A 14,129-nucleotide genomic window follows, 5' to 3' on the forward strand; every position below is an offset into this window, starting at 1 on the left:
TATCTTTGTATTAGCTTCTTCCCTAATTCAAAACCACACCATTCTGCCATGCAAGAATACGAATGGGAGTGGCCCAGTTTCACATAGAGGCCGGGCTCATGTGGTCTTGGTCTTAAAAGATTAAAATGAATTTGAAGTCCATTACCTCTAAATTCAAGCTCGTTTCGCACCTTGGCCCAATTCGAATGCAATTTACGACCGTACCTATGTTTCATTCGATGAGGACATGCCAATCCTAAACAAAAAATAAATAAATATTTCTAGTATCTAGATGCAATACGAATGCGAAATTACGCGTTACCGACATTCTTATTTAGGAGTCAAATTCTATTGTTTCCGACGAATTTGCTACCCATATTCTTATTTAGGAGTCGAATTCTATTGTTTCCAACGGATTTCAATCCCTTATTTTTTATAAAATGAATGAGAGATCTTTAGGCAAAGTGAACCCTTTAAAAAACTTTTTGTTATTTTTTTGGTCATACGATATCAAGGTAATATTCCTTTGAGAAAGCATAGTATATATATAACGATGATCAAATAGACTTGATGTTGATCCTATCATCCTACAGTTCCCAAGCTTTCCCACAGGATTGGTCATACTCAATATAAAAATCTCGAGTTGCTTCAGGTCTCATTAAATCCTAGGATTCGAACTTAGTTGTTTTGGCCGTCAATCTTGGATTTACTTGGAGATTTCGATTCCAACATATGATCCAAAACAAGAAACCCTAGCTTTACTGAACTTGCTGATGAGGTGACTCGGGAGTCGATTTACATCCAATCAAGTGCATTGAACCATTGTTACAAGGCTTTGTGATCTCAGAAACCCACTGGGAGATCTTTCTTATTAGTCCTGCTTCTTCAGTTCATCACTTTCAGTCATGAAATGTCAGTGTGCAATGAGCTTGCTTGTGTTATGCGCCTCTTCACCATCTCTACACTGGTTGAGTTTGTGCTCCAAAGCAGGCCATCGTTTTCACTTTCATGGGTCACTGAAGGCGAGACTCGCGCGCTCGCTGCTGCGTCTGCCCCGCGATAGGTACTGAGCCAAAGAACAAAGACTCGGCTGGCTTAACAAACCAACCATGATAATCTCATCAAAAAAGGGTACAAGTAGAAGGGAAAACATTGTGTTGCAGTCTCATAGCAGAGGCTGAAATCACTCTCACTTAGGCAGGCTTGGATGATAAAGATCAAGCGTCGTCTACATCACTGTGTGCATGGTTTGGCTGGATTCGACCGCGTCGTGTCTCGTTCCCCTGCATCGAAATGCTTCCTCTTCTCTTTGGACTTGTTTCTTGACTAATAAATCCGAGGAAAAAGGAGAGATTAGTGGAACAAGCAACATATAGGAAGAGCAATATCAATGCATATGCAAGCCAAGAACAAGATGATTAATGCTGAAACCACATGGAGAGATGCTATGGGAGCTCCCTTCAGTCCAATCAATGAGCAGAGCACAACGGAAGGAGTTGCTCCCACACCATGCACCTAGCTAGGCTCAACCTTTGATTGACTGATTACCCGACCCAATCGATCCCTCCAACTAGCGTCGAAACGATTGAGCATAGCCTGGTGCATGAGATGGCAGCTCGGTCCGCCTCTCGACCCTCTGTATTGGACTGAAGGGAGCTCACTATGTATGGCCTTCCACACACCAGAGAAGCTTATGAAATTAAAGTACTTAGTATAAGATTTCCTGGAGAGGAGGATGAGAGATGATACCACAGAGGTGTGCTGTTTCGCCTTCCTCTGCTGCTTCCTTTATATACTAGCTCGTCACCACCTTATGCAGGGGCTGAAGTGAGATGACATAACAGGTCAAAAAAAGGCATCGCAGCATGAAGAGACACCACGATTCATTCATGGGAATCTTCCAAATGGGTTCATAAGATAATCAGATGAGCATTTGGTGGTTTTTGTCCTCATTCTCATTGGGGGTGTACCTCTGTTTAAAGCAATGCAATCAATGGCATCCTGTGCACTGTTGATGCACGCCCCGTGATTGCTTTTGCTCCCACAGCTGTTCAAGACGCTACTGATCCGTCACCTTTTTTGATGGAGTTTACTGTTGAGATATACTTTATGATTAATCTTCTTTTATCAGTTTATCTTTGAAATAACCTCGTTTTAATGCTTCTTCTCGTGACGTGCATCTGATTTACAATTAAGAAAGCTTGTCGTGCTGTTTCACAAGTCATGTAGCTTACCTAGTGTGAGATTTTAGCATTAGTGGGCTTTGGTGATTAGTTCCTCAATTCATTGCTTGAAAGTTTTGACATTCGGTGCATTGTTGGATTTTACTGTTAATATACTACATACTCTTTCGATTGGTGAAAAGTGTGCTAAAGGACAGGCTATGATGACTCTTGTTGTCTTAAGAGTCTCATACTCAACGTTGAATCTTCGATCGAAACCATAATTATCCATATAATCCCTAATATAAACTCATCGTGTCAAGTGTGTCAATTGTGTCAATAATGGGTAATTCTCTTCACTCGAGACCGCAGTGCCCCAAGACTCAAAGGCCCAAGTAGGCCAAAGATCCGTTAAAATATGGCTCAAACTTCTGACATTTGAAATACGGCAAACACGACATCACTGAATCAGTTATGCACGACGATATAAACCATTTAATTGAATTGAACAGCTTCAATGATGTTTATTATATCACTGTCATCTGTAGATCAAAACATGGGGTTTGCTTCTAATTGCACAGGAAGGCTCCTGTCCACCAAATCTTTGGGAGCAGATTCAGCCGTACAAATGTTCCCACTATCAAAACGTTCGTCCAAGGTTTTCGGTCAAGAGGACAGCCATAAGAAACCGACAAAGATGCACGGAACTCCGAACCCTAGTCGTCCGATGGTCATTCCAAAACAAGGTACAAACGAACGGACGGTCGTGATCCCAGGCCCGAGGACTCGTTCTTTTGTCCCCATCTCTTCCCTGCGATTTCTCTGCAATTCACGAATATTTTGAATGACCCTTTTGGAAACTTGGGGAGACACCTGTCGTGGCTTTGGAGGTTTGCAGAAATCCATGTCTTCCCCCTCGTTGCAGATGTTTGCATCGACTCTTTTAAGGTCACATGGCTCGTTCAGTTTACGAGTGTTGGGTACGATCGTGTTGTAATCTTGACGTAGATATCGATTCTCATCTTGACGAGACATTGCGTGGATTGCAATCCGAGAGCACTGTGCTTTTTACAAAATCTTTTTACATATTTGGAAAATACAAAATAGTAATTAGATAAGTCAAAATAAGTCATAAATCAATTTTTTAAACTATATATAATGAACTAAATTGTTATACATATGGGTGAGAAAAAGGAACTGCCCGGATCGGACCGAACCGACTAGTTCTGAGCGGCTCTCAAGATCAACGATCTAATTCCCAATTCCATAAAATTGGAACCAATGAATTTTAGTTCGGGTTGTCCGCTTCCCGGTTCCAAGGGTGGAACCGCACACTTGGACCATCCGGACTGGACAGATTATTTTTTTAATTTCTTACAAATCTGAAAATACCTTATGCGCTACTCCCATTATGCCTCCTTGTCCAGAGAGCTAGCTTCTTCGCTTTGTTGCCCAAATAAATCTGTTTGTCCATGGTCATCGTAGCGTCGCTCATCCAAGCCGAGATACACCTTGTGTCCTCTCCATCGTCGCTTGCAGCCATGGAGGAGCCGTCGTCGCTAGCTCAAGATCTAGAAGTTCGTAGGCTCCACATCTAGACCAGTGGAGTCGTTAGTTCAGTCGTCCAAGCCGAGCCCGCTCCGTCGTCGCTCCATGGATGACCCACCATCTGGAAGTTCGCAGGCCCGATTAGGAGGCACAACTCTAAAGTTAGACCAGCAACTCATTCAAGCTGAGCCACTCTTCCATCGTCCAGGCTTGCCAGATCTGTGTACAAGCCGCCTCACGAGCCACGGACGTGGCCAAATCTGGATAGGCAATGAGTAGGATTACCATGAGCGACGCTGGAAGGAGTGGCTTGGCTTGGAAGCATGAGAGGTGCTCAGCAACAGTGGGGGAAGCCACCTATTTGATTCGGTTCTCGCTTCCAAAGAACGGGGAACCGATCTCACCGGTCCGGTTCCCACGCAAGAACGGGAGAACCAGGAGCCAGACCGCCCGAGAATCGATCACCCCTAATTATAGGAGTTGATTATATTCAATAAATTGATTTAAATATAATATGTGTATCAAATGTCTGTTAAATGGGTCAAAATGGGTTTACAACCCAATCTACCTCTACGATTCTCTCTTCATTCTCTCTCGCTCTCATTCGATCTTGCGCTCGCTCACTTACTCCACACTCTAATATCAATTTAGGTATAAGTTATTCTTAGATTATGTAAAATATAGAAGTGTTTTAATAATACGGGTTGAGTATGGATTAGGTATGAGTCGGATCGGTTATGAGTCTCTAAATTTGAATTATATGGGAATTGGTCAAAACCGATTAACTGAATCAATTTGGGTCGAACCATTTTCGATCCAACCCTATCCATTTGACGGGTCTTATGGTAATACGAAGATTTATGGATTGCAAGTTATAACCCCTAAGTAAGCTTCAAACAAAGTAGAGATATAATAAGATAATTGACAAATCCTTGTAATCTTGAGATGGTTTCTTCCAACAGCATCGTACCACCATTTTGAATTTCAATCCACGGACACAAACGGCGGAAAATTGTTGATTTTTCCACGAAATGAATGGAGTATTCAATTGATCGCCATCATTGAGTCTCTCTCCAAAGCGGCGGGCCGACCTCTCGACGGATATAAAGGTCAATTCGCTGCCTTTTCTTTTCTTTTCTTATTTCACCTTTGAGGGTCCAACTGTCTAACATGATACAAAACAAGAAGAGGCCCCTGCCATGTGTGGCTCAAAGTTGAGCCGAAGAAAGAGGTGTATTGACATTCGATATGAGATTCGACTATAAATATTTAGATTCCGTTTGTTTAGCAAAAAATAAATAATTTGAAAATCATTTTTCAAAAATTGATCGCTCGTACCGTTTAAAATAATTAGTCAATGAAAAGTATTTTTACTATCGATAATAATTTATGTTTAAATATTTTCATGAACAATGGAAACATTTTTTGTTTATTCATTTTGATAAGCGATATAAATGATCATTTTTAGGAAAATGTTTCTAGATCATTCATTTTTCGCAAAACAAACTGAACCCTCGTATATAATCACTTTTTGTCATCTAGAGAAGTACCCAAGATATTCGAGTAGTCACCACCACAATGATTGGCCTAGTGGTATAAGGATTAGTTTCAAGTGCTTTGGGGCTCCCCTAGTCACAGGCTCGATACTCCCTGTCGCTCCCCGGCCTCAGGGAGCGTTGATTATCATATGCGGCGTAAGCTAGACTAGGTCAAGGCGTAAAATAACTCCGGCTCTATTTCCACTAGTACCACGGTGGGGCGGTGGGGATGGGCTTTCTCAAAATGAAGTAGTTATAGCTCGAAACTACATACTCCATCGCGGTGTTGAACTCTCATGGTAACGTCCAAGAGGATTATCGATGCTGGTCGCCTCTTTCCATCCCTTTTTTACTACTGAAAAGGTGTTTTCTAAAATAGTCATCGGAAGATAAAACATGCGAAAATATATAGATTGATTCGTAGTTTATTAAACTATTTGCTCTTATTAATAGTCTTTATCCTTTTCACCGTCATTTTAATAACTATTGTTGCAAAACAGTGACATCAAAATGAAGTACTTGAGATTGTGTGGTTAGGCGCACTGGTCCCAAGTTCGATTCCTCAGCTGAGCACTTGTGATTTAAGTGGGGGGCCATGGTGGTGGGTTGTTGTGCTAGTCTCCCCCGAGGAATAATCAAAGTGCGCGCAAGCTGACCCGGACACCTCGATTACAAAAAAAAAAAACGTTAAGGTGAATTTAATAACCCTCATGATTAGAAGAGTCTCTATCCGTAATTGACATGAACAGCACAATATAACTTGATCAAAGCTAGAAAACGACGACGAATTGTGGTCAACATCACAATATAAAAAGCAATGAGATGACCTCGAAGGCAAAATGTTTCCGAATATGAAAGGATAAAGATAGCATCAACATCAAGTAGATCGAGAAACAATTCATGAGTGCCAGAAGAAAACTATCTGTTGTATATTTGAACTCGACGTAGATAGCAAAGCCTATCGCTTAGGGTGCGTATGAATACCATTCTGTGTCCGGAAACTATTTCTGAACAAAAATGATTTTTTTTTATTCTGTTCCCGGAAACAATTTTTGAGTATTTGAAGGCGTTTGATAAACTGACCAAAATTTCTATTCCTAGAGTAGAAAAGAACAGAAATGCGTTTGGTAACTATACAAAATTTCTGTTCCCAAATAATATTTTAATAATATTTTGAATTGTTTAAATTTTTTTTTCTTTTTACCCATTTTCTTCTTTGGCCATGGCCGGTCGCCGGCAACCAACGGCCGGCGACCAGCCACAGCCCAAGGCCGGCGAGGGCAACCCTCGCCTCCGCCGGCGGCCGGCGAGGGCCATGACGCCCTCGCCGGCCCTGGGCTGTGGCTGGTCGCCGACCGCCGGCATTGCCCAGGGAAGAACAACACAAAAATAAGAAAAGAAAAAAAAGAAAAAGAAGAAAAAAAACTGATTCTTAAAATTGTGCCGAGAAACAAGAAGCAACTTTTTTTTACTTCTTGTTTCTCGGCACAAATTTTTGCAAAAATGTGCCCGGGAACAAAAAGTTTACCAAACGCATTTCTGTTCCCAAACTATTTCTGGGAACAAAAGAACAGAAATTTTCACTGTTTGGCACGTTGCCAAACGGGCCCTTATCAATAATGCAACGGGGAGAAAATCACTAACTTGTCCTCTCAATGAAAAGATTAAAGCCTTGATTGACGTGCTTCTGCGCATGTTCATGACACATGATACGACGAACACAAAAGAGATGTACAAAATCCTCAATAAACAGATCTTGCCGATGTATATAAACGTAAGTTACATTATATGCCAATTTCGATAAATAAATAAATAAAACCCATTTAGTTTATTATATGTCCTCGACCTACAATCATGGAATGGGTCAATGAACTTGCTAGCAAAGATGCTGCAGATACATAGCAAGAAAGTGATGAAGGAAAAAATTGAGAAGTTTATGTGGCTTCAGACTCATCGGAGAGATGAAAGTGATTGCTTAATCAATCACCCTTTTCAATGATAATCTAGAGAAGTCAATGTCAAGCAAAGTAGTAGATTAAGGTTTACGTAGTTTTAGCTCTCTCCAGTTATACATTGATCTGCAAAATCCTTTGGCTTACTCAGTATCACGGACGGAAAGAAGGTACTTTGTGCGTCGGCCCATGCAATAATAAGCGGGGAAATAAGATAATCGTGGGTGAGAGTTTTCAAGAGTTGAACTTGAAGTTTGGGGGAAAAATACCAAAAAATAACCTAAACTTATTGCACTTGTATTAATTCGGTCATAAGCTTTTTAATTTGGTCAATATAGTCATAAATATTTTGACAATTTGCCAATATAGTCCATCCGGCCAATTTGGCTAGAAATTGATGACGTGGACATTAGCCATCCTACGTGGCACGGTCGACATTACCGTGGAAATTTTTTGAATTTTTGAATTTTGTTTATTAATTTTTTCTTTTCTTTTCTTTTTTATTGTTAAGTGCTAGCAGGGGGCCGCCAGCCATCGAACGAGGCCCGTCAACCCTCGATAGCCACTGGGCAAGGGTCGTGAAGTTCTCGCTAACCTTTGGCGATGGTTGTAGCCCTCGCTCAAAGCTGGGCAAGGACTCACCGCCCTGGCCGTTGGGCAAGGGTTGCAACCCTCACCAACGGCCAGCGACGGCTCGCAAGCCCTCGCCCAGTGGCTGGCGGGGGCCACAGGGGGTCACCAGGACTCAGCCTGTGGCCCCCGGCCCTTTACAATAAAGAAAGAAAAAAATTCAAAAAAAAATTCACGTCAACATCAGCGTTGCCATGTAGGACAATCAATGTCCACATCATCAATTTCCGGCCAAAATTGGTCGGATGAATTATATTGGCAAATTATCAAACGGTTTAGAATTATATTTGCCAAATTGAAAAACTTACGATCGAAGTAAAACAAGTGCAATAGATTTAGGTTATTTTTTGGTTATTTTTCCCTGAAGGTTTGGTTGCCATGCATATCGTGCGAGCAATGTAATTGATGGGTTGCACAACGTCAGCCCGTGTAATCGAAATATATAAAATACTCTCTCCCCAACAGGACATTCTTCCATGAGCACTGGCCAGCATGAACATGTTAAAGGAAGAAACAAACCCTTGAACTCGACCATGGTCCATAACAGCGTTGGACCATGGATTGGTCGTTAGATGGTACCATTGTTTTTTTTCTTTTTTTGGTCCGAGAAGGTACCATTTGTATTGAGCTGCTGGTTTGTTAGATGCAACATCGGCGACCAAGTTCTTGCATTGAATATGAGTCTCGTTTGAAATCTCTTCTTCTTGGCTCAGGCCCAATATGCATGTGGAACGTATAATGTTGGCAGTGTTGAGCCTTGGGACCATGGGCCGGGTCAAACCTTTTTCAGGCACTCATGAGCCCCATGGTTACACCGGGTTGACAGCGGACCGATGGCCCTGCTCGTGTCGCCTCTTTTGGGGTGATTCATACTCTCCATCGGCAGGAAGGCACAAGGGTCCCGCTTCTCGGTGAGCGAGCAGGGTCCGGGGATCGACAGGGCAGCACCCCCTAGTCGCCAAAGGGCTTTTATAGTTTGGGCTCCCATTTTATTGGTAATTTAAGTTTGGGCCCATAAATAGCTATTGTGCCGTCTATATATATAATATATTTCTCTTGTAATTAAGTTTTGTAAGTGGAATGTGCTAATTATAGTTGAATCATGTGCTGAATGTAACCCTAATTTAAGGGTGAATCCGGATAAATCTTGTTTCTAGATTTTTCTTCCTCGCCTTGACTCTCTGTTTGAACCGGGATAAATCAGGAATCCTAACAGCCTCAACTAAAATCTTGGATTGAGTCGCCATACGCCCAGTTCTCATGTTGTCGACGCTTCACCCCTATGTCGGATGCCTGGCGAGATGGGCTTTTTATTTATTTATTTTTACCGAATGCTCGCGGCATCTGCTCCGAGGCATCTTTTTTGCAAAGCGTAGGAAAAACTCGACTCGCATATCGTTGGTAGGCTTAATTTAGACAATAAGTTGCCACCTATGAGTTATACTGTTATAATCTCCGTCTCAAAAACATCTGATCTGGTCGCTTTTGAGTGGTGAGTTCGTCTTATAATTCAGAGATTAGCTATGATGGGATTCATCTATTATTGGATCAGTCATTTATTCAGTGTTTAGTCGCCAATATGTGCTCCTAACACATCGCACACGATCTCATCATGTTAACCCAAACCTAGTCCATCTTTCTCTCTCCCTTCTCTTTTGTTGCCGCCGGATTGCGCCGACCCCCCCCCCTCCACCGCCGCCAGAATCGATGGCACTGCTGGACCATCATCGACACCGTCCAAGTGATCGTGGCCACCGCGCCACAACCAACACGGTCAAGCTCCTCCCTCAGCCCTCCACTCCCTAGCCCGCCGGCCACGTAGGACGACACGTGTCTGGACGGCAGCCTTAAGGTTGCTGCCCGGCAGCGACAGAACCTAATCCAAAGAAAAAAAACCACCGCAAAAGCATGAAAGGATGACCAGCTCAATCGTAATTGGGGGCTCCTATCTTCCATCAATGAATGACAACTGCATCGCATATTCGCATCTAGTCTCGTGGTCGATGTCAACGACTTTGGGAATCTCACAGAATTTAATATCGTTTTAGCCATTTCTGTGGCATGACTCCTATCAAGTCACTGATTATTGATTAAGTGCTTTTGTTTTTCCACTTATGTTATTAATAAATCGTGTTTCTTTTTGGCAATAAGAGAACCATAATATATCTAAAAAATGTGGGTACATATATCAGAGAGATCATCCCTGTCAAGTTTGTCAGCAATATTGTTAAGGTTTCTATCAACCTTGACAACTCGAGACACAACTATTGACAAAACTAAATGTTGAAAGATGAACTGTGTTATATCTTGGCCGTCGTTGCATAGGAGTCATAGCTTTTGATGCTAACTCTTGGCGTGTGCATCCATTTTTCTGTTAAAGAATTCGGATATGGAATTTAGCTACATCTAACTAAATGATGCGTGAGAACCAACGATTATTACAGAATCAGGAGATAAATATCAACTAGAGCACTATTAAGAACTCTTTGCGTAGCCGATCAGGCGGTATTCTAGGCCGCTGATTTTCGCACACTAGACTCGTTTTTCATTACGGGTATGGTCAAAGACATGCCACATATGTCAAGACTAATGAATTCAAAAGGAACCACTTCCTTGTAACACGACTCTAATTGGATGCATCAGATATAGGGATCAAACTCAAGACCTCACGCTTCTTAAGGCGCAAGATCTCAATCATTTTATTACTCGCCTTTAACCCATGGAGTCTGTTATAAATAAAACTTCGACACGACGCTAATAACCTGTTCTTTCTCTCCAATAAATTGAATTTTTCAAACTTTCCTATCATTCTGTTTCATTGAAATTGCATAAAGCAAGACATGTCAACACCAAGAAACCTTAAGGATACATCAAGTAACAGACTTGGGGGGAGGGTTTGTGGTCTCTCCTCTTGTTAATCAGAATGAAAAGTTTTCAGCCTCAACATGGTGTGACCGGCCATGGTTCAAGATTGCGGTAACGAGCGAGTACCCGACTTTGGACCTCGACCAGCCAAAATTGAAAAGAAACTACATCGAATCCCCAGAATTTCTCTCTCTCCTTAATATATGCTCATGTGCGTGTGGCGCAGATTCATCGTCGAGCCAACCAAATTAACGACCTCTAAAGCTGAACTCTCTCGCCTGTGAACATGAGGCATGATCGACGGTCCTTCACGTTCAGCCTTGCATCCGATGGACCTAAATGCATCTCGCATAGAGAGAGAGACAGACAGAGACATAGCAGAGAGAGAGGGAGAGGTTGAGAGCAACCTTCTGGACTTACGAACAAGGGTAATAAAGATGTAACGGGAATAATTGACACGTAAAGACAAAACAACAAGAGGGTCGTGGCTCGCTAGAGGGACAGAGAGAGCGTGAAGTGGGGCCGTCACTTTGCATGGGAACGAGAAATCGAAAGAAGATCCAAGGCGCTGGACCCGCGAGGAATCCTCCTCGGCGACGTCCAGCCAATAGGAAGGCGGGGATTCGGATGAACTTGAAATCTCCAACCAATCACCACTGAGATAAGACCAATGTGCGGGGGCCCCCGAGAATGCCCACAAACAGCACGAAAATAACAGGGACAGAGACACTGTGCAAAGATACGGTCAAAAGCTCATGGGCAAGATGCGGCAATACCGGAGCGACCCATGGCAATGAGCAAAAAGCACCCTCGCTGTAGGGTAGGGTAAGGTCTTTCCTTAAGAGCCATGAGCCAATCCATGCCAGAATCGCTCTTCCGCATACAGAAAGAAAATTCAAATGAATTAATGGAGAGAATCAATAATTGCACCAGTTGGGGCCTGCACATAAATACTTGAAACCGACTCGACATTCTCTTTGCCAACTCATTCTGCACTCCCGCACTCTCACTCCCCTCAGCGCACTGACTCTCTCGTTCTTCAGTTTCTTGAAATCCTCCGCGCCGTCGCGAACCTGTCATGATTACAGAGAGGAAGGCCGCCAATGCCTTTGGGGCGAAGACCGCTCGCGCCTGCGACAGCTGCTTGCGGCGGCGAGCCCGATGGTACTGCGCAGCGGATGATGCCTTCCTCTGCCAGGGCTGCGACTCCTCCGTGCACTCCGCGAACCAGCTGGCGCAGCGGCACGAGAGGGTCCGCCTCGGGACGGCCTCATCGTCATCTTCCAGGATTCGTGGCACCAAATTGCCGTCATCAACCCCACCCCAATTTGTCGACAATTCAGCAGCACCGGCGTGGCACGGCGGGTTCACCCGCAAGGCCCGGACGCCCCGCATCAGCAAGAAGATCCTGCTTCAGTCGCAGGCGAGGAATAACCATTGTGAGGACGGCAAAGTTTCGAAACTGAACCTCGCTCTTGACGACAATTTCATTGATCATGACCTAGTTCCCGAGATCGGCAACGACTTAGGAGAGTCACCAAATGAGAATTATAATGAAGAAGACGAAGAACAGTTTCTTTGTCGGGTGCCAGTTTTTGACCCTTTCGCATCCGAAGTGATCGAGGATGAGATGGCGGATTTAGTACGCGTGGGCGATGATGTTCTCCAAGATGGGTCGTTCGACCTGCCCTCGGACATGGACCTCGCAGAGTTTGCAGCCGACGTGGAGAACTTGTTGAGCAACGACAACGAAGGAGGGACTGAGGAAGATTTCGCAAGTGATGTGAAAGACCTGGGACTGTTGTTGGAGTGCAAAGAGGAAGGCCATCATGAAGAAGATGGAGTGATTGGGGTTTGCTTTGAAAGGAGAGATCAAGGAGTGGTAAAAGTGGAGGGATTGGTGGGAGGAGGAGCCCTGGACTTCCACATGGAGATAGGGTTTGATGCGACGGGTGGTGGCGATGATGTGGACTGGGACTTTGATTGCTATAATGACAATCACGGTCAGTCACTAGGGATTGAAGAAAAGGAAGAGGACGAGAAGAAGATGAGGATGGTGATAAGTGGTGATGTCAAAGAAAAGGCGACAATGAAGAAGAAGAGGAAGATGTTGTTGAGGCTAAATTATGAGGGTGTGCTGGACGCTTGGGCCAGTCAAGCCTCTCCATGGACAACCGGAGATCGACCCGATTTCAACCCCGATGAGGGATGGCCTAGCTCCAATATGGTATTGCTCTCTCTATATATATATACAATCTTTCCAGAATTGAAAGAAGAGCAGATCTTGTATCCTATCTCCTTGGTAATAATTCCTCCAGATGGGAGTCATATACAAATATATAATAAGGTCAGACGTAAGGTTTGAGCAGCCAATTGCATGTCATTAGTAATAGCTAGTATAGTTCGAGTGACGAAAGGGAAAACGGTAACCAATAACTCGACAAGAATTAGAAGTGTCTGAAAGTTCAACCTTCTTCTTGTTCGAACCTGCAGGAAAATTCAATGAATCTTCCTGTTAGATCTCTTTGGCATATTGGTTTAATGAATGAATTGGTGATGACTTGGATCGTCAGGACTTTCTGATTTTATCTTATGACTGTTTGCTTGCATAAGATAATTATCAACACATTGAGTATAGTGGTGTAGGCATGCGAGTCTTCATTCATACTCTTATCACCATCAGATTTTCATAGTACCCTCTTCCTGATTTTTTGGAAATGGCTTAACTCCGACGCTTATGCACTCGGTGTTGCTTTTGATTTTAGGGTACCACGAGCCAATCCTCGAAGTATTATCGCCCGTTCACAGAAGCAATGGGGCTTGGGGCACACATTGGGGGCGATGATGGAGGGAGAGAAGCCAGAGTGTCAAGGTATAGAGAGAAGAGAAGGACCCGGATGTTCTCCAAGAAAATAAGGTACCAAGTGAGGAAGCTCAATGCCGAGAAGAGACCTCGGATGAAAGGCCGCTTTGTCAAGCGGATGTCCTTCATCTAATTGGGAATGAATAAATAACATACGTCGTAGGGAATTCCTTCGAATTCCTGCACATCGACGGCGCAATGGGTAAGATTACAAGGGAAAATATGTAACCTAGGAAATGTAAGCTGCCAAGTTCGATTTTTTGCAAGGGTTAGGCAAAAAAATTGGCGAGCAGCGTTATTCAGGCTTTGTATTATGGCCTATGGTGTCACGTTAACGGAATAAAAGCGCTTAGGTTTGTATAGTCCAGCAGCCTCTAGCTCTGCTTGCTGCTCGAGTCGAGCTTAAACATGCACTAATTATTAGGGTTGCTGCAATAAGGAAAACCTAGGTGAGTTTGTCGATTTGTACATGCGGGAAGACCATTGTGTATGTACTCTAATCACTTGGTCTGATTACTCTAATCACTTAATTCTCTTTCTTATGTGAAATATGAAGGTAATCTTGTACGTGCTCAGTGTGGCTTTCTGCAGC

General features: G+C 43.4%; 1 protein-coding gene and 1 long non-coding RNA gene across 2 annotated transcripts; one reads left to right on the forward strand and one right to left on the reverse strand.

Annotated features, from left to right (window-relative positions):
* Positions 1-712: 712 nt before the first annotated feature.
* On the reverse strand, positions 713-1,746 carry LOC130140308 (uncharacterized). The gene is made up of 2 exons (XR_008818318.1): positions 1,173-1,746; positions 713-1,045 (listed from the first exon to the last, which is right to left on the reverse strand). It is a non-coding gene; the product is annotated as an uncharacterized LOC130140308 (long non-coding RNA).
* Positions 1,747-11,744: 9,998 nt separating this feature from the next.
* Positions 11,745-14,086, forward strand: LOC115665690 (zinc finger protein CONSTANS-LIKE 16-like). Its single transcript, XM_030587537.2, has 2 exons — positions 11,745-12,901; positions 13,440-14,086. The coding sequence occupies exons 1-2, from the start codon at positions 11,753-11,755 to the stop codon at positions 13,668-13,670; spliced, it is 1,380 nt and encodes a 459-aa protein (XP_030443397.1). The 5' UTR covers positions 11,745-11,752; the 3' UTR covers positions 13,671-14,086.
* Positions 14,087-14,129: the final 43 nt, after the last annotated feature.

The sequence above is a fragment of the Syzygium oleosum genome, unplaced genomic scaffold (genome assembly GCF_021117445.2).
Source record: "Syzygium oleosum isolate NSW1041296 unplaced genomic scaffold, Sole_v2.1 Sole_v2.17, whole genome shotgun sequence".
NCBI lineage: Eukaryota > Viridiplantae > Streptophyta > Magnoliopsida > Myrtales > Myrtaceae > Syzygium > Syzygium oleosum.